The sequence below is a fragment of the Idiotropiscis lumnitzeri genome, chromosome 1 (genome assembly GCF_059441095.1).
Source record: "Idiotropiscis lumnitzeri isolate Australia: NSW breed Sydney's pygmy pipehorse chromosome 1, RoL_Ilum_1.0, whole genome shotgun sequence".
Classification (NCBI taxonomy): Eukaryota; Metazoa; Chordata; class Actinopteri; order Syngnathiformes; family Syngnathidae; genus Idiotropiscis; species Idiotropiscis lumnitzeri.
This window is the reverse complement of record NC_142391.1, coordinates 2,477,971-2,500,723: the sequence shown is the minus strand read 5'-3', so window position 1 is coordinate 2,500,723 and position 22,753 is coordinate 2,477,971. Positions and strand designations below refer to the sequence as shown.

At 43.3% G+C, this 22,753-nt stretch overlaps 2 protein-coding genes and 1 long non-coding RNA gene across 6 annotated transcripts; 2 read left to right on the top strand and 1 right to left on the bottom strand.

The window, feature by feature from the left end:
* Positions 1-239: 239 nt before the first annotated feature.
* kif3cb (kinesin family member 3Cb) lies at positions 240-7,061 on the top strand. Of its 2 annotated transcripts, none has more exons than XM_088310318.1 (9): positions 240-907; positions 1,332-2,161; positions 2,924-3,025; positions 3,100-3,222; positions 3,764-3,882; positions 4,015-4,131; positions 5,317-5,431; positions 5,703-5,881; positions 6,509-7,061. In XM_088310318.1, exons 1-9 carry the CDS (start codon positions 433-435, stop codon positions 6,651-6,653), a joined length of 2,205 nt encoding a protein of 734 aa, XP_088166444.1. In that variant the 5' UTR covers positions 240-432; the 3' UTR covers positions 6,654-7,061. The 2 variants fall into 2 exon arrangements, with proteins under 2 accessions (XP_088166444.1, XP_088166454.1); XM_088310328.1 differs by having other exon boundaries at positions 6,501-7,061.
* Positions 5,625-8,754, bottom strand: LOC148342657 (uncharacterized). The gene is made up of 3 exons (XR_015846085.1): positions 8,386-8,754; positions 6,575-6,724; positions 5,625-5,906 (listed from the first exon to the last, which is right to left on the bottom strand). It is a non-coding gene; the product is annotated as an uncharacterized LOC148342657 (long non-coding RNA).
* asxl2 (ASXL transcriptional regulator 2) lies at positions 7,182-22,131 on the top strand. 3 transcript variants are annotated; one of them, XM_088310281.1, is made up of 12 exons: positions 7,182-7,544; positions 9,130-9,212; positions 10,526-10,634; positions 10,704-10,836; positions 11,636-11,754; positions 13,464-13,584; positions 13,666-13,725; positions 13,841-14,001; positions 14,068-14,164; positions 14,249-14,354; positions 15,192-15,840; positions 17,788-22,131. In XM_088310281.1, the coding sequence occupies exons 1-12, from the start codon at positions 7,485-7,487 to the stop codon at positions 19,327-19,329; spliced, it is 3,240 nt and encodes a 1,079-aa protein (XP_088166407.1). In that variant the 5' UTR covers positions 7,182-7,484; the 3' UTR covers positions 19,330-22,131. The 3 variants fall into 3 exon arrangements, with proteins under 3 accessions (XP_088166407.1, XP_088166398.1, XP_088166390.1); XM_088310272.1 differs by having other exon boundaries at positions 10,701-10,836; XM_088310264.1 differs by having other exon boundaries at positions 10,701-10,836; positions 13,841-14,164.
* Positions 22,132-22,753: the final 622 nt, after the last annotated feature.

The following is a 22,753-nucleotide window of genomic DNA, read 5'->3' as shown; positions in this document are numbered from 1 at the left end:
TTCCAATAATATACCCATTGACTTTTTTCTTGAGCTAAATGGTTTTTTTTTATGTTTTTTTTTTTACCTCTTCCTTTTTAGGAATCAATTCCGGGGCGAGAATTGTTCATATGCAAAAAGTACTTCAGGAGTGTTAAAAATTCTCGTTCGTTATTTGGCATCGTCGTCACGGTGTACCTAATGAAGTGGCCGGCTTGTGTAGCTGTGACGTGATTGGTCGTGGGCGGGTCACGTGTGTGCCTCGCCTGCCATTGTCTGTCGTCATCCTCATCAGGGCGTGTGCTGGAGCTGCTCCTGTTGACACCGGCGTCTCGTCCACCTGCCAGCCGGGATGCGGAGCCTACGTTGTGGCGACAACTGCGCGCGTTCGCCGTGAACTCGAGCCTGAAAAAATAAATAAAAGAGAAGGCGCGGTCCTCTGTACGTCTAGCCATGTCCAACAAGGGGAAGACTTGCGAGTCGGTCCGGGTGGTGGTCCGCTGCCGGCCGCCCAGCAACAAGGAGGCGACGACCGAAAAGGGGAGCTCCATCCTGGAAGTGGACGCCGAGTTGGGCCGCATCTGCGTCCGCAATCCGAGCGCGCCACCGGGCGAGCCCGCCAAGGAGTTCACCTTCCACTCGGTGTTCGGCTGGGGGTCCACGCAGTGCGAGGTGTACGACGACGCTGTCAGGCCACTGGTGGACTCGGTTCTGCTGGGCTTCAATGGCACGGTTTTCGCCTACGGCCAGACCGGAACGGGGAAGACGTGGACCATGAGGGGGGTGCCTGGTGACCCGGAGAAGCGGGGCGTCATCCCCAATGCCTTCCATCACATCTTCGCACACATCTCGCGCAGCCGGGGACAAAAGTACCTGGTGCGCTCCTCTTACTTGGAGATCTACCAGGAGGAGATCCGGGACCTGCTGAGTAAGGACACTGGGGAGGGGGGGATAATTCTTATACCATTCTGCCTTTTGCAATTAATATAGAATAAAAAGACGAGCAATGATAAACTAGCATTGATCAAAAATGGCGCAGCAAAACATGTAGCCAGACAATGTAATAATGCTTAAAGGTATTTTTTCCTATCTACTGCGATGGGGAATCAAATGATTACGAAGATATCGACTGCATTTTTTATGTTTTATATTATATAATGAACCTTGATTGTTCCTTAAAGAGTCCACTTGAAAAATCTTTGTAGTGATTAGGAAGTTGTGAATGATGAATGATTCGGAAAGTTGTCGCTGTCTTCTGAATCATTCACTCATCCCCTCTTCACTTATCACAATTCTGAGACAAATCAATAAATGTAGAAGTCACAAATCAAAGTAAATATATATTTTTTCAGTGGAAAACGGCAGAAAACTGCAGTTAAAGGAGAGTCCTGTGGAGGGCGTCTACGTCAAGGACCTGTCATGGGTAGTCACCAAGGACTCGGCCGAGATGCACCACCTGCTGACGCTGGGAGACCGTTCCCGCTCAGTGGGCTCTACCGACGCCAACCGGCGCAGTTCACGTTCGCACGCCATCTTTGCCGTGACAGTGGAATGCGGGTCCGAGTCCGAGGACCCGGTCCGCGTGGGGCGTCTCAACATGGTGGACCTGGCCGGAAGCGAGCGCCAGAGCCGGACCGGCGCCCAGGGTGGTCGCCTGCGCGAGGCGGCGAAGATCAACCTGTCGCTGTCCGCCTTGGGGAACGTCATCTCAGCGCTGGCGGACGGCAAGGGGGGCCACGTGCCCTACAGGGACTCCAAACTAACCCGGCTCCTGCAAGACTCGCTGGGCGGCAACGCCAAGACGGTCATGATCGCCACGGTGGGCCCCTCAGAGCGGGACCGCCACGAGTCGCTGGCCACCCTGAGGTACGCCGGCCGGGCCAAGAACATCAAGAACAAGCCCCGCGTCAACGAAGACCCTGAGGCCGCTCTCCTCAGGGACTTCCAGAGGGAGATTGCCAGACTTAAGGCCCTTCTGGAGGAGCGAGGCGCCCTGGCCAGGGAGCGGCGGCAACGGCGGCGGGACAGCAAGAGACTCAGCAGCGACCTCGCGCAACTGTGGAAGGATGATGAGGGAGAAGACGGCGGCGGGCCTCCAATGAAGTGGCGCCACTCCAGCGGGAAAATGGTCGACGGCCAATGGGATCAGGAGGCCGTGGAGAAGATCATTGAGAAGTACAAGGTAGATCAAGGATGGGATTGCCAAAATACTTTCATAGAAATACATTTTTTCAAAAATCTTGAAAATTTATTACCCATCGCTTCCCTAAAAAATATATATTTTTTCCTTGAAAATATAAAAAACATTTCTCTGTGCTTTTGAGAAATAGCGAATAGAAACGTAAGATTCTGTAATTTTCTCAAAAACTTTTAAAATCCCCCCCCAATTTATATATATATATATATATATATTTTTTTTTTTTTGGGGGGGGGGGTTGGAACAGTAAATTAGGAAAATAGGAAACAAAATACTCCTTAAAAACTGAAAAAATCCAAATTTAAAAAGAATGGGGGAATATACGGAGCCCCCCAGGGGACATCGGGAAAAAAATTATGATTGCGTTATAATGCAATAAGATTGATAGTATTGCGTTTTTTTTGCCTTAACAATTGCAATATATTGCAAATTATTGCATTATAACGCAATCATAATTTTTTTCCCGATGTCCCCTGGGGGGCTCCGTAGGAATATGTTTTTAAACTGAAAAAAAATGTAAAACTCCCCAAAAAAATTCAATTAAAAAAAAAAACAAATTAAAACAATATCCGAAAAACAACCCCCCCCCCAAAAAAAATACTAAGAAAAAAAGGTTGGTTTTTTTTTCCCCAAGTCAACGCTTTGGTACTATACTTTGTACTAGTATATTCAAATATTTAATTTTTTGAAGTATAACTGTACTCTGGCGTTGCCCCAAGCGTGATGTTCACATGTGTTTGTGGCCAGGCCATGGAGAGCAAATTGCTCGAGGGGGGCAAGACCATCATGGATCACACCAATGAGCAGCAGAAGTTGCTGGAACAAAAGCGGCAGGAGATCGCCGAGCAGGTTAGAAAACTTCTCATTCAAACATCATCCGCCGACCGGCGCGAGTGACGGAGCGAGCTTTTTTTTTCCCGAAGATCCGTCGGGAGCGGGAGATGCAGCAGCAGGTGATGCTGCAGGACGAGGAGACGCTGGAGATGAGGGAGACGTTCTCCTCGCTGCAGCAGGAAGTGGAGATGAAGACCAAGAAGCTGCGGAAGGTCAGAACGCTGACTCGCCCAGCAAATGGGCTCAGCGGGACACTTCATTAGGGACACGTTTGAAGTTCGTACAACGCAAGAAGCTGTTGTCTTCGGGCAGGCTGAAATATACGTGCAACAAAAATAATGCAGACGGTCCATAAAATAAACTTAAATTATTGCCAGCTTTTTAATTTGGACAAATCTAATTTAATATTGTCGATTTTTCGCGTGATCTCGGCAATTCATTTTCCACATGGAATCAAGTTACTACAGATTACAGCTATAAAAGTTTTTTTTTTCTTTAACATTAGTTTTTAATATTTTTAGTGTTAATTTTATTCTTTAATACAGGGTAATTAATTGAAATATTTCTTTTGTTAAGTTTCAATTTGTATTAGTTTTTCAAGTTTATATATACAGCTGAAAATGAGACATTTTTTTTTCCACAAAAATTTAAAAATCTCCAAATTTCTGTGAAAATATATACAAGATTCCATAGGTTAATTTCATGTCTTTGACTTGACTTTCATGTTGTCTCATGTGGCGTTTGCGTGTTTAGCTATACACTAAACTGCAGCTAGTATGGGCCGAGATGCGCGACGTGATGGACGAGCACGTCGCCACCAGGCAGGAACTGGAGCAGACGCAGGAGGAACTCACCCGAGAGCTCAAGTACAAGTGAGAACAGATATTATTACGTGTCACGTTATTATTAGTAGTATGGGATGTTCTCCAATGAGCATGACCTCATCTGTACCTAAGATATTGGCGAGCATGTATTATAGAAATGCCTTCCATGCATATTTTCAGATCCCTCCTGATGGAGAATTTCGTCCCTCCTGCCGAAAAGAAGAAGCTGATCAACAGACTTCACTTTGATGACGAGGAGGATCAATGGAGGCTGATGTCGGTCATCCCGTTGGAAAGGTACGAGCTGCGAACTAACAATTTAGGATTTAGTTCACCAATAACATTTCAGATGATTAGAACGACCACGTCATGAAAAAAACTACAGTGAACGTGCCTGTGCCGTATGTGGATGTCGCTATTAAACTTCTACGAAATGCTTTATTTCCAGTCTACCTCCCAAAAATGTGATAACATTTCAGACATTTTGTATTCGTCTGCCACGATAAAAGATTAACAAAGGCAACATTGGTGGAGGTGGACGTACCGGATGCAACTATGACCAGCAATGACGTGACCGTCTCATTCCAAAAATTGTATGCAGTAAATGTAAATGTCGTGAAAAAAATGTGAATATGCCAGTGCAGCTCACTCACTACAAACATTACTTACTCGCACACTGACTCACTGACTGACTCACCCATCCAACTGACTCACTCACTGACTAACATATGGTACTTACTCATGCACTCAGTCACTCATTCATTCACTCACTTGCTCAACATACACACTCACTCACTGACTTACTTACAGTTCTCATATACTGACTGACTGACTCACTCACTCACTCTCTGACTTACTACAGAGAGTACTTACTCACTCTCAAACTGACTCACTCACGCACCCAACTAACTCACACATTCACTCACTCACTCACAGTACTTAGTCACTTACATATTGACTCACTAACTGATTCATTCATTCACCCACCCAACTAGCTCACTCACTTACTGACTTACATACAATACTTACTCACGCACTCAGTCACTCATTCACCAACACACTCAACTCACAGACTCACTCACTGACTTACTTACAGTTCTTATATACTGACTGACTGACTCACTCACTCATATTTGCATAATCACTCACTCACTCACTGTACTTACTCACTTACATACAGACTCGCTGACTGATTCACTCACTCACGCACCCAACTAACTCACAGTACTTACTCAGTTACATATTGACTCACTGACCGATTCACTCATTCACCCACCCAACTAGCTCACTCACTTACTGACTTACATACAGTACTTACTCACGCACTCAGTCACTCATTCACTCACTCAACTCACACACTCACTCAGTGACTTACTTACAGTTCTTATATACTGACCGCCTGACTCACTCACTCACTCATATTTGCATACTCACTCATCACTCACTCACTTCCTGACTTCCTTGCCCCCATGTGTATGCTAGCACGGGCACTCGGGTGAAGCGAAGACCTCTGTCCGCCGTGGGATACAAGCGTCCAATCAGCCAATATGCCCAAGCCGCTGTCGCCACGGCAACCAGGGCCCCGTCCAGATATCAGGTCAGCACTTGCAGCTGGCAGTGACAACATATAAACTATTATATCTAATGACGGACCTTTGAGATACAAGTTCCATTTGTTCCACGACACTCGCATCTGAATCTGAATGAAGGGAACTGCAATTAATCTGTAACACCCCCCGTCCCCCCCCCCTCAAAAAAAAAAATCAACCCACATTTTTGTAATGTGAAATTTAATGAGAGAAATTAGTCGTCTGCATTCTAGCACTTTAAAAAAACATTATGCTGCTCCTTGCTGCGTATGTTCCCAGGCTGAGAACATCATGCTACTGGAGCTGGACGTGTCTCCGCCCAGCATGTTCACCCTCAACCTTCACGGCTCTCGACTGGAGAGGGTCTTCTCCCCCAGCTTGATGCCGGACCCTCGTTCGGAAGTCGTGCTGCGAGAGAGGACCCGGTCGTCGGCACGGCTCAGGAAATCACGATCCTGGTGAGACCAGATTGCGCAACAGTTCCTGTGTAATGAGCAAAATGATAAAAACAATCATTGGAAAAATAATCATCATCATCATCATCATCATAGATCAAATACGACTACCACTGATAATAATAATGATAATAATAATAATCATAAGAACAAAATGGGAATGGCCAAAATCCAACAGAAATTGCTAAGAAATGCCAATAAATTAATATATGCATAATAATCATTGTAAACATTATCAATAAGAAACAATGACATATAATTTAACATTTATTAAATGTATATGGATTAATTTCCATTAAAAATAATAAAATAAAAATCATGAAAATTGAAAGAATGGGTTACTAATCAATTCAAATAAACTTTTACATATTTACATGTGTTTATTCATGAATCTAATTTTAAAGTAATTTCTACATTGTGAATAGTAAATACATACCCAATAGAAACTATAACTAAGACAATGTATTATGATATTATTATGTCACTGATATAAAGTGAAGTTTCCTTTTTTTTATTTTGAACATCTCATATATACGAATGACTTCACCATTTTTCTTGAATCAAATGTTGTCCTTGTGCACAACACTTTCCTGGTGTAATTGCAGAAAATATTTCCTTTGAGCGTTTCAGGTATCAGGCCCCAAAACCGTCGTGTGTTTCAGCATCCGTGTCATCCACCGCCGTGACGTCACTCACCCGGGGTCCGTGTCAAAGACCCAGACCCTCCTCGGCCGCCTTTCTGGCACCCGATGCCTTGCTTCAAACCGGCCCATGAGCAGGATTTGGCTCCATATTGCCATATTCACCGACGCCGCCAATAAGCATGAGGACCTACTACAGTAACTGCTGCTTTCCAACAAAAGATAAAGATAAAGATAAAGATGTCCTTTATTAGTCCCACAATGGGGAAATTTGAGAATTTGACAACAAAGCGGACGTCACCAAAAAAAGCACAGCCAAAGCTTCCGTGTATGAGCATTTCAGTTGCATTTTTGGGGAGTATTTGTGGTGGTGATGATATGTGTCGCTTGCTACGGTAACTGTGAGGCAAATATGGTCTATATGAGAAAAGCTTGCACTGGCTATTTAGCTGCCTTATTTTTTTACATATGGTGACATTGTGACAAGTGAATTGAGTGTCCTTTTCTTCAATGTGAAAATAAAGATGTGGGGGAGGACAGCAGTTTTTGAAATATGCCTTCAATTACAAAATATAAATAAATATTGGAAACATTTCTCAAAATGTTATAAATAACCTTAGAAAAAGAATGACAATAAACAGTCAATCAGTAGTGTTTTTTATAAATGTCTATATAACAGGCCATATGTGAAAAGTTCTGAAAAAAATATATACATAAGGGGAAATTTTGTTTATTTCCAAGTATAGCAGCGTGGAAAAAGTTGCTGAGTCACGAGAGTGACACATGTACAGTAGAATGACGTCACCACATCGGTTGCGGTCACGTGATTACACTCCCCGCCCCCTTTTTTTATACAGTAAAATCCAATATGGCGGACATAGCAGGGCCTACGCGGCGTTGGCGGCGACATCATTTCAACTGAAGACGAGCGTTGCACGACGACAACTACGTCGACGACGACGACAATGAGGGAACGACAGAAAAAGAAGAAGAAAGGAAGGACGTGGGCGGAAGCCGCGAAGACGGTACAAATAATGTCATGCGTGGCCCTCCAACGCGCCCACTTGAGTGACACTTGTGTTGCAACGTCCACGCACAGCAGGCCGCGTATCTGTGGGTGATACCGGCCTTGTGTAACCATGGAATCGACCAATAAAGTTGTACGTGCACGTAACGCGAAGTACGTTCGTTTGTCGAGGAGTTGAGTAGATTTACGGCGCAAAGAGCTAATCCAGCTAGCCTAGTAGTATGCTACTTCGAAGTTCCGACGGTTTGTCACTAAAACACGATGAACACGTCACAAAAACACATTAAAACACTCATGTGTCGTTAACTGCTGAAAACGTCATTGTTTTCAATGTAGTTGTGACACTAGAACTCCGCAGCGTTGCTCTTGACAGTTAGCCTGATGTGCTAATGAAGTCAAAACAGCAGTGTAGTTAGTGTCTGACTTTTTTTGCTCGAGTTTTTATCATGTGCTGACACTTAATTTGGAAAAGCCAGAAGCTCGATTGCAGACAATTAGTCGGATTTTTGCATGATGGTCAACAATATTTACATCACCCATAACAGTAAAATGCCTACCAGTGAATTGATAGCTCACAGTCACGTGATCGATAGTCGCGTGTCCGCCATGTTGGAGGTGCAAATATGAGATAAACTACCCAAGATGAATGAGCTAAACTGAAATATTAGCAGTCCAAATCCAACCCTTCAAACCTGTCCATAATACCGAACTGTTAGATGTCCCAAGACGAGTGTTATAAAGCAGACAAACTACAGAGAAACTGGCAAAGCCAGGAGACGATGACAAGTTTATCAACAAGTTCAATCCCTGCGCAATTCAAACATTTTCGGACCGCCTACCTGCAATGTTGTTTCCATCCAAATGGTTTAATTTTTTATAAACCAATCTAGTGAAAATGTGCCAAACGAATAAGCGATTTATGCACCTTTCCATTTGTTGTTATTTCGCGAATACTGAGAGGAGAGGAGACTGCGCCGTGAGATGACGTCAGACGAGAGTCTTGCCTCAAGACACTCTGCTGACTGTCAAAAAACAAACTGTTGACTGTCAACAAAAGTGATCATGGACAGATTGTTGATCAAGCTTTTGTGATTTGGAAGAGCTCCGGTCACAATTGTGCCAGCATTCACCGCATACCAAGCCATCATGTAAAGGAGATGGCAAAGAAGATTATGTTAAGACTACTGTCAGACATATGGAGACCACCGGCGTTTATGTTCCCTTCTTTCATTAATTCCAGAATTATTAGAATTGTTTACATCCCCCAAACATACCTTATTTAAGAAAAATGTCTGCCTCTATATTCTGTGACTACAATGTGAACATGTGACATAAAATCTAGTCAAAATGTGCGGTATGCGGTTGCCTCATCATTTATTTGCAAATTCTGTTTTCATAGCCAAAATCGACATTTTATTTTTCTATCGATGACACTGAAAAATCCACCCCCCCCCAAGAGTAAAAACTTTTTCTTTTTTTTTTGCAAAATTTTGGGCCTTTTTTTTTCTCAATCTGGTTTATTTTGTGAACCTGATCAATTCATGTTGTCTTTTTGTTTGTTTTTTTTTCTCCCCGTATCTCAGGTGCTGGAGAAATACCCAAACACGCCCATGAGCCATAAAGAAATCTTGCAGGTGATCCAAAGAGAAAGACTTAAAGAGATAAGGTAAGAAAAACAAAAAACAAACATTTATTATTAATTATTTATATTATTTTCTGTTTTCACCACTGTCGTCTGTATCGTCACCTCAGTTTATTGCTTACATTTCCTGTCATCTCAAATACTCTTCTAATCGTTTTCATTTCTTTTTTTTTCCCCGTATCATTGTCACTGTTTTCATCCAGAAGGTAAGAACAAGTTAGATTGCACACCCTCCACCCCCACATATCTAACAAACTCACTGTTTGCGTTGACTTTTACTAACATTCATGTGTCCTATATTATATTGCATGAAGAACGCGACGTTACTCAGAAAACAATATGTGCAAATATGGTTTTTTTTTCAGTAGGTCGCTGCATCTAAAGGTAAAAAAAAAAATAATTCCTTAGGCATAGTCTCGAACATTTAATTCTGTGACTGTTCCGGATACCGCCACAAGAGGGAGCCTACATTCATATAAAACCCACATCAAGGAAAAGCAAAACGTTTGTGAACTAAATCCTCCAGATAGCATAATAAAGTTACTTGTCAACTTGTCTGTCATGGTAAAATATTTTTATATTATTTCCACAATTGTCCAAGGCATTTGAACGTTTTTGGAAAAAAAGAAAAAGCAAAACAAATTCAGCAAGCAAGAATTCCCAGTTGCCATCCCTTGAGCAAAAAGCTACATTTTTAGTGATCATGTTGCAGGTTTACGAGAGTTTTTTCACTGTCGTTTTTATTGGATTTGACTTTTTTTTTTTTAATCCAGGAAGTTTTAATTGGTTTTTACAGCTAGTTTATTTTTTTTTAGGTTTGTTTTTTGAAAATGCTTTTTTTTAGTTTAGGGTTCTTTTTTTTTTTTTTTTTAGTATAATTTTTTTCCGCTTTTAAATAACGGGGTATTTGTCGAGTGCAATTAAAAAAAAAAGTGTTGTGTACTTTTACGTGTACGATTCCCAAATGACTGTTCAACCTGACTTCTTACGGCTGAACAGCAATACTGAAATAAATATATTCAAAATTAACCCCAAACGTTTGATATTAATTCATAATAGCAAATGACAGTTTTGCTCTAATTCTCGTTAGTTTTTTATAGTTTTATAAACGTGAAATGTTAGTTTTCAGTTTTTAAATGCATTTTATTTTTATTTAATCGAATTAACGTGAATGTTTCTTCAATTTTAGTTGTACTTTTTTTTGTTTGTTTTCCTTAATTCTAATTTTCTTGGCATGTTGTTATCATGTATTGGTACAGTGGCAATGTGCTAAAAAATGATTGGTGAGCGAACAAACAAGGCTAACAATTTCTCCCTCCCCACAACGACGGACGCAGCGGGACATCGCCGTTAGCATGCCTGAATGCAATGTTGCACACAAACTCCCGCAGCGACGAGGGCATCTTTTACAAAGTTCCTGGCAGGATGGGCGTGTACACCTTAAAGGTCAGTTTGAACACACATCGACAAAAACAAAACAGCGGGTCGGGACCAACTTGTGTGTTTTTGAAGAAGGACATCTCGGACATGGCCACCGAGTTGTCGGAGGAAGAATCGGAAGAGAGCAGCGACAACCTCTCTGACTCACGAAGCTCGGAAAACAACAGCGGCCCTCGGGATGGCAGGAGGAGACGCTGGATGCGACCAGGTGACCGGAACCAGTCGACAGACACTGGTGTTGTCAAAAGTTTTGAGTCGGAGGGTGTCTTAGATGGTGTCTTTGATCCGACTGCAGTGAATGAGGATTCGCGGGTGTTCAGGAGCAAGGCAGCAAAAAGGCGCCACCCACCCCCCCAAAAAAAAAATTTCAAGTATGTTTGAACGTACTTGCGAATGTTTCCAAACATATTAGTAAGTACGTTCGAAAGTACTTTTAGGCTAAATGCTCAAAACTTGCCATGGAGTATTGACGAGCGCAAGCATACATAAAAAAAGAAATGCAATATAAAATAAAATGCTTTTTAAACTGATCCCTTATCGGCCGTCGGATTTTTAACAAGTCGATACCAAAAATCGGCTCCTTGTGACTGTTTTGTTGGCGTACACATGATTATTATTGTTGTAACGATAGAGCAAAATTAAGTTTTGACTGGTATCTCGATTTCTGACCCTTGATTCGGTATAAGAACTGAAACATTTTACAATCTCCCGACTAAAAATGCTGAAAGTTGAATTGCGTTTAAAATGTAAATGGCAAAATTTCTGTGGTCCACTGGAAAAAATATTTTGCTCGAGAATAGCTCTGCAGAGATTGTTCCTAACAATCGACCCACTGAGCAATTTTACTTATCGTTATTGTCAGCGGGGTAATCCCATCGGCGCGTCTTTTGTGCTCTCGCCGTGGTTTCAGTTTCATCCAAACAAAAAGCGAGCCGCGTTTTACAGTGGGCGCGCCGCCCGCCCTCAGGAAGTCTATTTTGTAACATCTGCGTTTTGTGTCTCAACAGTTCCCTCCAAGCTGCCGTCGCAGCAGCCGACGTCGCCGCAGCCTCGCTGCTCTTCTCCGTCCGTCGCCGCCAAGCTCATCTCGCCCTCGCAGAAGCACAGCAAGAAAGCGCTCAAACAGGTAGGCGGATGACTGACGAGTGTGAGTTTTCTTTTCCGAAGAGCCTATTCGGAAGTGTTTTCGGTGGTGTCGACTCTTGTCTGAGATGATGTTATTGCTGTTTGAGTGCTTTGTTGTTGTTGTTGTTTAAAATCACAATTTCAAACATTTGTGGCCATTTTTATTACCTTCCAAAGTCAAATTAAAAGTTGTGCACAGTGTTTATATGCCCCAAACTTACATTGTTCTGTCAGACTATATATATATATATTTAACTCAGTTAATTATTTTAACTCAATTAACTCAGTTTGATTTATAATTTGCATACTTTGCAAATTTTATGCCATATTAGTTGTCTTTAGCACGTCTCAGAAGAAAATACTGTGTTTAAGTTACTGCTGGGCCTTGCAAACCAACACTGCTGGAGTGTGGCGCTTGTGGGCAGTTTTGAGAAATGTTTCCAAGAAAAATGCCTGTAAAGATGTCTCCATTTAGATTGTATTCAAGAATCAAAGAAAGCTATTAGAACAGCCTTTGAATTAAATAGACTTCATATTTGGTGATTTTGCATCAATTCCAAGATATTATTCTAGTAAATATCCGTTATAAGCTTCGCAAAAAAATAGTAGTTGAAAAATGTGATTAATCATGGAATTTTTTGCGATTAATTAGTTTTAAAAAATTAATCACTTGACAGCACTAATATATATATATATATATATATATATATATATATATATATATATATATAGTGCTGCACGATTTGGAACAAACATGCGATATGCAAGATGGTTGTTGAATATGTTGATATAAAAATTTTATTGCAATCGCGAACATGTACCTAAAGAAATGAGGTTTTTATCCCTTAATGAAAGAATTATATATATATTTTTTGTGGCAAAATAAGCGAGCTCACTGTATTCTAAGCTAATTAAATGTGAGGCTCCCGAGATGTTGTTCACCAACTTGATGGCGTTGCACCTTTAAGGTGGCATCAAAGTCGACGAAAATCAGACGAAAGTGTGAAAATTCCTAATATAACTTATTACACGTCTTTGCAACGTGCGTATTGCATGAGCCGTTATTGCGGTGATGATACTTTTCGGTATATTGCGCTGTCCTAATATCCCTATAAGCACACACGTACGTTAAAAGACAATACTTCTAAACATATTTACACACGTACATATATTGGAGTCGAAATGTTACAATGTAGACATCACATTGCACATATTTTATTGATATTTCGAGTGATTACAGATTCATTGATTTTGTATTGATTGGCCGTGGGATAGGAAAAGATGATCCGTCAATATTTGCTCTTTCTGTGTCCATTTTTACAGACAGTGTAAAAGGTGCTTACGTCATGTTAACATTGAAACTTCAAATCAGTGAGGGAACACAAAAAAAAAAAAAAATATATATATATATAATAAAAATAAGTGTCTGTCCTCATAATCCAGCCAATCAGCAAATTTACTACAATTTCTTTTTATTTTTTGTGTGTGTTTCATGATGAGGTTTCACTCGACGGTGCAGATCGTAATTTACTCCGTCTGCACTGTTGAGGACGTTTTAGCTCCAACTCATGCAATTTTCACATTGTGCGTGACGTAACCCCGCTTGTCAATTTTTGCGCTTATTCAAGTGGCCAGAGGGGCTGATTCAATGCTCGTGACACATGATCACACTTTGTTGTTGCTTCTCTTGACTTTGCTCTTGCTTTGCAGGCCTTGAAACAGCAGCAACAGCGGAACCAACGCAGGCAAGCGGCGATGCCAACCACTTCCAGTTCCAGGCTGCTCCTGAAGACCATCAAAGACATGGCCGACAACATCACCGCCAAGACCGGTGGGTGCACGCCAAGAACTGCCCATGTTTATAGCGTGGGTTTGAAAACAACCTGTTGTTGCTAACGGATGTCACCGACAGATCTTTGCCTCCCCGTTGGACCCAGGAAGGTTTCTCAGCGGTCAGGTCGTCTCAGTGCAGGTAACACTTGCTCACTTTGCGGGGACGTGCAGACAATTTTAGGTTACAACGCCATTGTTAAGGAATTCTTGTAAGCCAAGAATTTATTTTTTTTTGGGGGGGGGGGGCTCAACAGGGCACCTGAAACGTAACCGGTGTAAAATCGACGTGGAAACGCCAGACTCCATTTTGGTCAACACCAACTTGCGGGCCATCATCAACAAGCACACTTTTTCCGTCCTGCCGCCGGACTGCCAGCAGAGGCTGCTGCGACTTCTGCCCGAAGTGGACCAGCAGGTGCCTCGGATGTTATCGCTCGCTCGGCCGTTTGTGATTACTGACGCGCGGCTCTTTTTCGACCAGGCCTGCACGGACGGCCTCCTCAAGGTGACGAGTTCGGCTTTGAACAACGAATTCTTCACATCGGCGGCGCAGTCGTGGAAGGAACGGCTGTCTGAGGGTCAGCGCAACCGTTCCCGACCGATATTTTGCAGCATCCCGTTCGTATTGAAAGGATCGTCACCGAGGATTCTTTTCTCACCAGGTGAATTCACTCCGGAGTTGCAGCTGCGAATGCGCCAGGAAATCGAGAAGGAGAAGAAAGTGGAGTACTGGAAAGAGGCCTTCTTTGAGAGCTACTATGGCGAAAAGTAGGTTTTTTTCTTTTTTCTTTTTTCTTTTTTCCCCTCTACTACCTGTTGCAGAAATGAAGGCTACGAGCCGCGTGGCGTGAGCTGACGCGAGTCGGACTTGGAGTAATTTGGCAAATTTAGGACTGAAAAGTTAGGAGAGATTCCACTTGAGACTTGTCTTAGACTTTTTTTTACATTTGAATATCGGCATTTTCAATGTAGTACGATTAATCGGACGATATTGGCGCTTAAAAAAAAGGTGGCAAAATTAAAGGCCGAGTTTTGGCCTTATTTTGTGAGATTTTTCTCTCTATTGTAAAGTTAAATAAGAAAAGACAGAATATGCTAAAACAATTCAGATTTTTATTATTGCAAGCATAATGGGACAGAAAAAGAAGTTATTTTATTCCTTACATATTTATTTTATTCTGCCAAAGATCGGAATCTGCATCAAAATCCTCTTACCTGTGTCATTTGTTTTATTTTGAAAGTGAAGATATATTTTTTTTAACCCACCAGAACGCCAAAATGCGGATTCCAGAGTCCATGAAATAAGTATCATGGAGGGAACTTGAAAGGTTATTGTACTTGGATTCAGATGATGTTTTTGATGACATCAGAAACGAGAATGACGGCCAGATAAAAGTTGTCACTTTAAAACCCACAAAAACTTGTAAGCTACGTTATTTGTTAGAGTTTTGTCCCCCGATAGCTTGTCTTGATTTTTCGAGTTGTTTCTTGCCCTCTTTGGGGCGTTGAGATCAAGGGATATCGTTAGTTATTTGTGAGTTTGTGAAGACCTTTGAGACTCTTTTGCGATCAAGGGCTTATTATTTATGCCTCCCCATTATTCAGTTCTGGACTCAGTCTTGAGGAATCCAAAGATTTGACGAAAGCTGATCTAAAATGGGAACCGAAGCCCCGTCAACCAAGACAGACTCTTCGATTATCGGAGGACGCGAAGGCCACCAAGGACCGCAGTCGGACCGAGAGCGGCGCCGCCGTAAAAAACTCAAAGTCCACGCCGTCGCAGGAGAAGACACAACCTCCTGCGAAAGAATCGCTTTCCGGCCCAGAGCTGATGAAGACCAGGCGGTCCCAGCAAGCCGAGGATCGTCAGATGCCCGTTCCGGTCTTGAGACCCAAAGCCAAGGAGCAGCGTGAGCGCGTCGCCGCGGAGACACAAACCGAGCCGAGCGAGAAAGACGATAAAACGGAACTCCCGCAGTCTCCTGTCAAGACGAGCCCGCTTCCAGAAGCCGGGGTGGAGGTCAAAGCGGATCCACCGACATCTGCGTCGAAGCCTCCTGAAGAGACCACGGCCGAGCCGGAAGCCGCTTCAGAACAGCAGAAAAGAAAGCCGACCGGCATGACGGAGGATGAGGCCACACCGGAAAAACGACAGCGGATATCCTCAGCTTCCTCCGTGTCTCCTCCGGCATCATCCATACCCAGCCCGGCCACGCCCACTTTGCCTAACAACCAGAGAGTTCCGCCACTCAAGGTAAGATTTCTTTTACACTCCAGTCGACTTTACGACGTTTCAAGCGAGAGCTGTTTGCGGCAGGAATGCTCCGATCGCCATGAAATGAGAACGTCAACTCTAAATATCATTTTCGTTACAAAACAAACCTTCACCATAGAGTTGATCCACTCTGTGCACAATGCGCAAGGAGAGCGCCACTGCCAACTACTGGAGTGCATGTGCAATTACACTTTATTGTAGTACGGCAAAAAAAAAAAAAAAACATGTTCCCCAGGGTCACACGCACCCCCCTCAGCATCGCACCGCGCCACCCCCGGGGGAGCCCGCCCACTATCTGAGAAGCGCTGACTTAGCGTCATACGAGTTAAGCAGTAGAATCCACCTCGTCCAGCTGCCATTTTCCCACTTCTGTTGAGTGCAAATGACATCAAAGTTGCTCGGGGAACCACCAATCATGGCTCAGCTTCAGAAAGCAGATGAGCCGTGATTGGGCGTTACCTGTCAAAACTGTCATTTTCAGTTGACGGAAAGTCACAAAATGGCCTCTGAGATGGCTAAAAACAGGGGGATTTCAAGTCATACTCCACGAACGCAATATTAATCATAATGCCATGTTTAGACGAATGAAGGCACATGGAAGAATTTTGGGGGGGGTTGACTCCCCCTTTGAAAAAAAAAAAAACATTCTTGTGGCACCTCTACGAGTTGGTACAGGCCAGGCCAGTTCAGCACAGTTTTGTCAAAACGATCTGTATTGCTTCATTTTTATATCAATTTTATAATTATTTTTAAACTTTGAATAATTATTATATATTTTTTAAATATGTGCAGCACCACACATAACATTTTGCTCCACTTATTTGCATCTGTAAAAATAGCGCCCGAATCAGGCCACTTCCAGATTGGCTCGCAGCCCGTTTCACATCGCAGCTCGGCCGAGCTCACTGTTGACCTTGCACGTTAGAATTTGTCATCGGAAATATTGAGCAGATTTAACCCTGACACTTATCGGTGCCTCACGTTGTGGGGGAGGACGATTTCGTCGTACGAGAGGATCGTCTCTCAAAGACGTCCAACAGTCCTGGAGGGAAAATCCTCCAATTTGGCCCAATAGTCGTAACGTATATACCCATCGTAAGTGGAAATACGACTTAGATCGAAGTCTCGCCACCCAGAGTCTCATTGGAATGTCTCTCCGAGTCCATTAGTCTCATCCATCTTTCTTTCGGCAGCTATTCAATAAAGACACTTGATATACGCCTTTGAAACGTAGACTGCAACTGTTGTAAACTTGAATTGAAAGCAGCCACAATGGAATCCCGTGACAGCGCATAAATCTTCGGACTCTTTACTTACTTTATCAGCGTGCTCTTTACGAAAACAGAATGTGGTACAGAAAAAAAAAACAGAAGGCCAAAACCAAACAAAATTTTTGTTCGGGATTCGGTTAGATCAGTTGTACTTAATTCTAATCAATTTTACAAAAAGTTGAAAAGTCTTCTCAACGTCAGTGGGCCACTGTTTACGTGCAAGCACTTGGTGGAGATTTAGGACAACCCTCTGCCTGTCGATCTATGCCAGTGCTTCGTAAATATTTTCTGTTAATAGTATAATTAGTATAATAAATAGTATAATTTATCGATGAAATGGATAAAAATCAACGTACAAGAATAACTGTATTCATATTGTTTTTTTAGTCTGTAACAGCAAAGATTTGAAGTGAATCTTCTTGAATTTTTTTTTTTTACAAAAAAATAACCTGCCACTGCCACCTACTGGAGTGGATGTGCAGTTACACTTTATTTTAGTATGTCCAAAAAAAAAAGGGATGTTCCCCAGGGTCTCCCACGCCCACATTGGCATTGCACTGCACCAAGCACCCCCCCCCCCGCCCGCACCCTAAGGTGCCCCCGTAACACCTTTTGAGCAGATCTGATCTACGCTCACTTTCTTGTTTCATTTCAGATTCCCGTATCTCGAATTCTCCCCCTCCCTGTGTCGCCCAGCCAAGTGTCGCCAAGGACGCCTCTCCCCGCCTCCACGAGCAGCCCGGCTCGTACCGGCGCTCGCACTTTAGCGGACATCAAAGCCAAAGCTCAGCTCGCGCGTGCGCAACGAGTAGCAGCGGCCGCAGCCTCCAGGGGTGCTCTGTCCGCCTCCGGGCCAAGTGCAGGCAGTGCCGAGCCGGCGAAACCCTCCCCGAGTCCGAATCCGACATCCCCACTCGCGTCCGGCAGGTTACCAATCAACACCACCGGCGCACTTCCGTCTCGCCCACAGAACGTCTTTGGATCGCTCAGTCCAAGTCACTTAAACATTCAGGATGCTAGGACAGTCCACGTGCAGCCTTATAGCACTTGTTCAGACTCGGGACCCGAGTATCAGGAAACTCCTTCTGGATCGACCCGGACCAGCTCCTTTATCCCTGCAAACAACCCGCTGGTCACCAGGCTCCTGCAGGGAAAGGAAGTCCCCTTGGAGCAGATCCTCCCAAAACCACTCGCCAAGATGGAGGCCAAGATCTCAAGTGTAAACTCCAGCAAGGGGAAGACGACTCATTCGGCCACCAGCGGCGGTCCTGAGCAGTGCAATACCGCGGGCTGGGCCTCTAACTCCTCCAGGTATCACAAGGAACCTCTTGACAAGGACACGCAGGAGCAGATCCTCCAGACTCTGATGGAGAAGAAAATCCAGCAGCGACAACAAGCGGTGCGTGGCGAGGAACATCAGGACCGACCCTGGATATCCGTCGGCTTCTTAGGCCGCAAAAGGACGCCGAGGCCCGCCATGTCAGGACACTATCTCCTCAACGTGTCCACGTACGGCCGAGGGTCAGAGAGCAAGCGGTCTCACCAGGCCGCCATCCCCAACGTGGCCGGTCTGAAAAGAGAAACGGCGGACGGCCAGGAGCCCGCGCCGGAGGGGACGTTGGAGCCGCAAGGATCTTCCGTAGGCAAGTGCGAGCAAGCGGAGAGCCTTGTGCCTTGTACCGACATTAAAACCGAACCGGGATTTGAGCAAAGTGCGACTGATGAGAACACCCCAGGGCAGAAGCAACTCTGCAATCAAGGAAAATGCGAGCCATATCTTCCACTGAAGGACCCCAGTCACCAGCGACCGTCCGCCTTCCCAACCCCGAGGATGTCCATCCATCAGGAATCGCTTTCGTCACGCTACGGCGGAACCATCAGTGTGTCCGTACCGCACACGTTGAACCGCAACGCCGCCGGCGGTGGCAGCACGGCCGTGCCGGACGCCGGGAGCGTCATGTCCTTCTCGGTGACCGTCACCACCATTCCTGCCGCCGCCAACCCCTTGGACTCCGGCGACCGAAGCGCACCGCCGCCGGAACCGTCCTTCATGGAGGCCGCCGGCATGGAGGACGCGCAGTCCAAGTGCTACTGTCGGCTGAAAGCCATGATCATGTGCAAAGGCTGCGGGGCCTTCTGCCACGACGACTGCATCGGACCTTCAGAGCTGTGCGTCTCGTGTCTGGTGGTTCGATGACAATCGGATCGGGTCGCTTTCTGGCCGGTTTGCAACTTAGCGGCGACATTTACACTGGATGGTCTTTTACGGGCTGCGCGGTGCTGCGTCACATTTCGGAGGCTCGGTCGGGGTGGGAATCTTGGCCCTGTCCTTTTCCTGCGTGGAGTCTGCTTGTTTTCCCCGTGGTTGTGTGGGTTTTTCGTCCGTTGCTTCGGCTTCCTCCCACATTCCAAAAACATCCGTTCGGTTCATTGAAGACTCTAAATCACACGTGTCCAACTCCGGTCCTCAAGGGCCACTATCCTGCATGTTTTAGGTGTTCCCCTCCTCTAACACACTCGAGTCAAACTGATCAGCTCATCAGCAAGGAGCCCGATAACAATCGTGACCGTTTAAATCAGGTGTGTTGGAGGAGAGCAACATCTCAAATGTGCGGGATAGTGGCCCTTGAGGACCGGAGTTGGACTCTCAGTCTCTAAATTGTTTATAGCTGTGAATGGGAGTGTGAATGTCTGTCTGTCTACTAAATACAATACTCACAAAAAATTCGGGATGCAGGGTCTGAGCTCTGCGGCAAATAGCGCAAAACGGCAACCCCAACCACCGGTCTGCGGATGGTACCGGACCGCACAGATAGCGTTGGGAAGCAAAAGTTTTTAAAAGTCATTCCTGATTGGGATTATATGTCGGCACCACCGCCGGTGATGGCAGTCAAGCCCGACTTTTCGATTAGACCGGGATTTGTCTTGTAATCACAGCTCCTCCCGTCACCTCAACCTCGTTCCTTGGCTCCAAGATGGCACCGGTACGCTATTTTTTTTAAAAATTATTTTTATTAGATTAAGCTTTGCGAGGAGAGTTTTTCAGTAAATAACAGAGGAAGGCTGGAACAATAAATTGACAAACAAGCAAATTCAGCAGTGGCGAATTGCAAATTGGCAAGGCTGAAATGTCAATATGAACCGAAAATGCCCAACAACCGGACCAAGGTGACTTCATTTGATCTTCGGCAAACTTTTGAATGCTCAATTGTAACATTTTGGGTTGATCGAGAACTTTCACCTCAAGCCGAATATCCCCAACTTTTTGTGAGTCGTCCGTGTGCCCTGCGATTGGCCGGTGACCAGTCCAGGGTGGACCCCGCCTCTCACCAGAGAGGCTGTAGCTCGCCCGCAACTCTTCTCCTTATGGATGGATGAAAGGTCGACTTTTGCCGTTTCCAAACGTCCATTTTTAATCCAATCGGTAGTCTCGTCAGGTCCAATCTGACAAAGTCTGAACTTAGCATGAGCGTGAAATATATTTTTAAACTATAGATTTATGAAAACTACTTTTTAAACGGGAAAACAGAGGGAATTAAACACTTGTTATTTTTGTAGAAACTCAAGACTGTTTTCGTGTTAAGGCACTTTTTTTTTTTTAACTATCGGGCCTATGTCAGTTTAAAGGCAAAAAAGGGGGCGTCGATGATAATCACGGTGTGTGAAATACCTCCTGTTTGGTGTTTGTCTTGCACACACACCAGGGAAAGTGCAACTATTTTATAATATTGACACCAGAGACTCGCCAAGAATCATTTCTAGTTTTGAAGATTTTATTTTTTTCTTCCGCATTACATCTTGTACAAATCAATAACAATTGCACGTTCAGGAGCAAAATGCCCAATTAAAATGGTAGCACGAGCGTTTGGCGCTTAAATTCACTGAAATTTATAGAGAGAGACCTTCCTACTGCTTTTTCTTCACCTGTCTGTAGATATTATTTCAACGTTCAATTTTTTTTTCTGTTCATATTTAAGGCCAATGCCTGTACGTACACGTTTTATTAGGAACCAGCAAAATAAACGCGGTTAATTGCAAATCGACTACGCTGAGTCAAAACGCTAACGCTTGAGCATACTGTGCTAAGCAGCTGATTTGGCATCGCGCCGTTTATTAGAGGTGCAATATGAAAAAAAGTGATAAAACACTTCACTTTAAAAAGGTCATATATATATATATATATATATATATATATATATATATATATATAAAATCATTTCCTGGAGGTGCAATAGCAAAAATGCCAAAGTCACCTTAAAAGAAGCTAATTAGATCTAATTTTGAAATGTCTTACTAATGAATAGAAGTAATATATTTTAATTAATATATTTTAATATAAAATCTATATTTGCGTTTGAAAATCAACAGGGTATGTACTTTTTTTTTTTCTCCTTCAGCTTTTCCTGTCATTTTTTTGGACTTTTTGAGGGAGATTTGACAGGCCACCACAGAGGTTTTTATGGTCTTAAGCACCCAGATATGTACGTTACATTTATTGTAATCTGTGTACTATGTTTCTTAGATGTGTCGGCATTTGTGCGGAAAGGCGAGAGTTTTTCCATGTATCTGTTAAGTTGGGAGGCGTGCGCGTTTTGTCATTTCATGTGGTTAGATTCACTACACGCCCTCCCGAACTATTGGAAAACAATGAAAAATCTGAATCATGTGATGATATGCTGCATTTGTCTGGGGAGGGTGGACTTTGGGGTACAAAGCATCAATGTAAATCAGGGAACCTGTGGGTCATACACAGCAAACAAAGTTAAACCCACAAATGTGTGAAATACAAACAATCATGAAAATAATAAACTGCCCCCCCTTAAAGGAAAAAGGTCAACAATGTCCACTCTTGTCAGACCCAAAATGTCATTTTGTCCTCTGTTTTAAACAGGTGAATGTAACGTAATTATCAGCACTATTGTGTAAAAAAAAAAAAAGAAGTAAATAAAAACTGTATTTTATCAAAAGCTATAGACTATTATGAATAAAAAATACATTTAAAAAATCAATGTGTTTTCCCCCCCTCTGCACTGAACTGTGGGTGAAGTCATTATTACTAGTACAATGAAACATTTCCGTTTGAATGACTATCATGCACGTTGGACAATATAGGTACATATGAAGTCCACTATTTTTTTTTTTTTAATTATATGATTGGTGAATTAGTTTTTGTAATTCAATTAGCGATGAGTGGAAGGAGCATGAGTTAATTTGATTAAAATAATTTAGCATGTTTAAACAAAACATTTGGTTCATTAAAATTCAGAACTTCATATGTACTTTTAACATGTTTTAATTTTGTACATGTATTTTGTGAGGATTAGCACGGCTCAGATTATATATATATATATATATATATGTGTGTGTGTGTGTGTGTGTAGGTTGGTGGACAAACAAAAAAATTTTATACTTAGCAGTTTTTAAAGATGTGTTATTCTGAAACAGCACAAGAGGGCACTAAAAAAATTATTGCTTTTGCTTTTACCTGAGCGCAACCGTGGACAAGTAAATTTTTCAATCAATTTAAAAAAAAAAAATCTTCAAATTTGCGCACTCTGAGCTGAGAATATGCAGATATGTTCTGTATTTTATTACCAAATTACATGCAAATTTAAATAAGT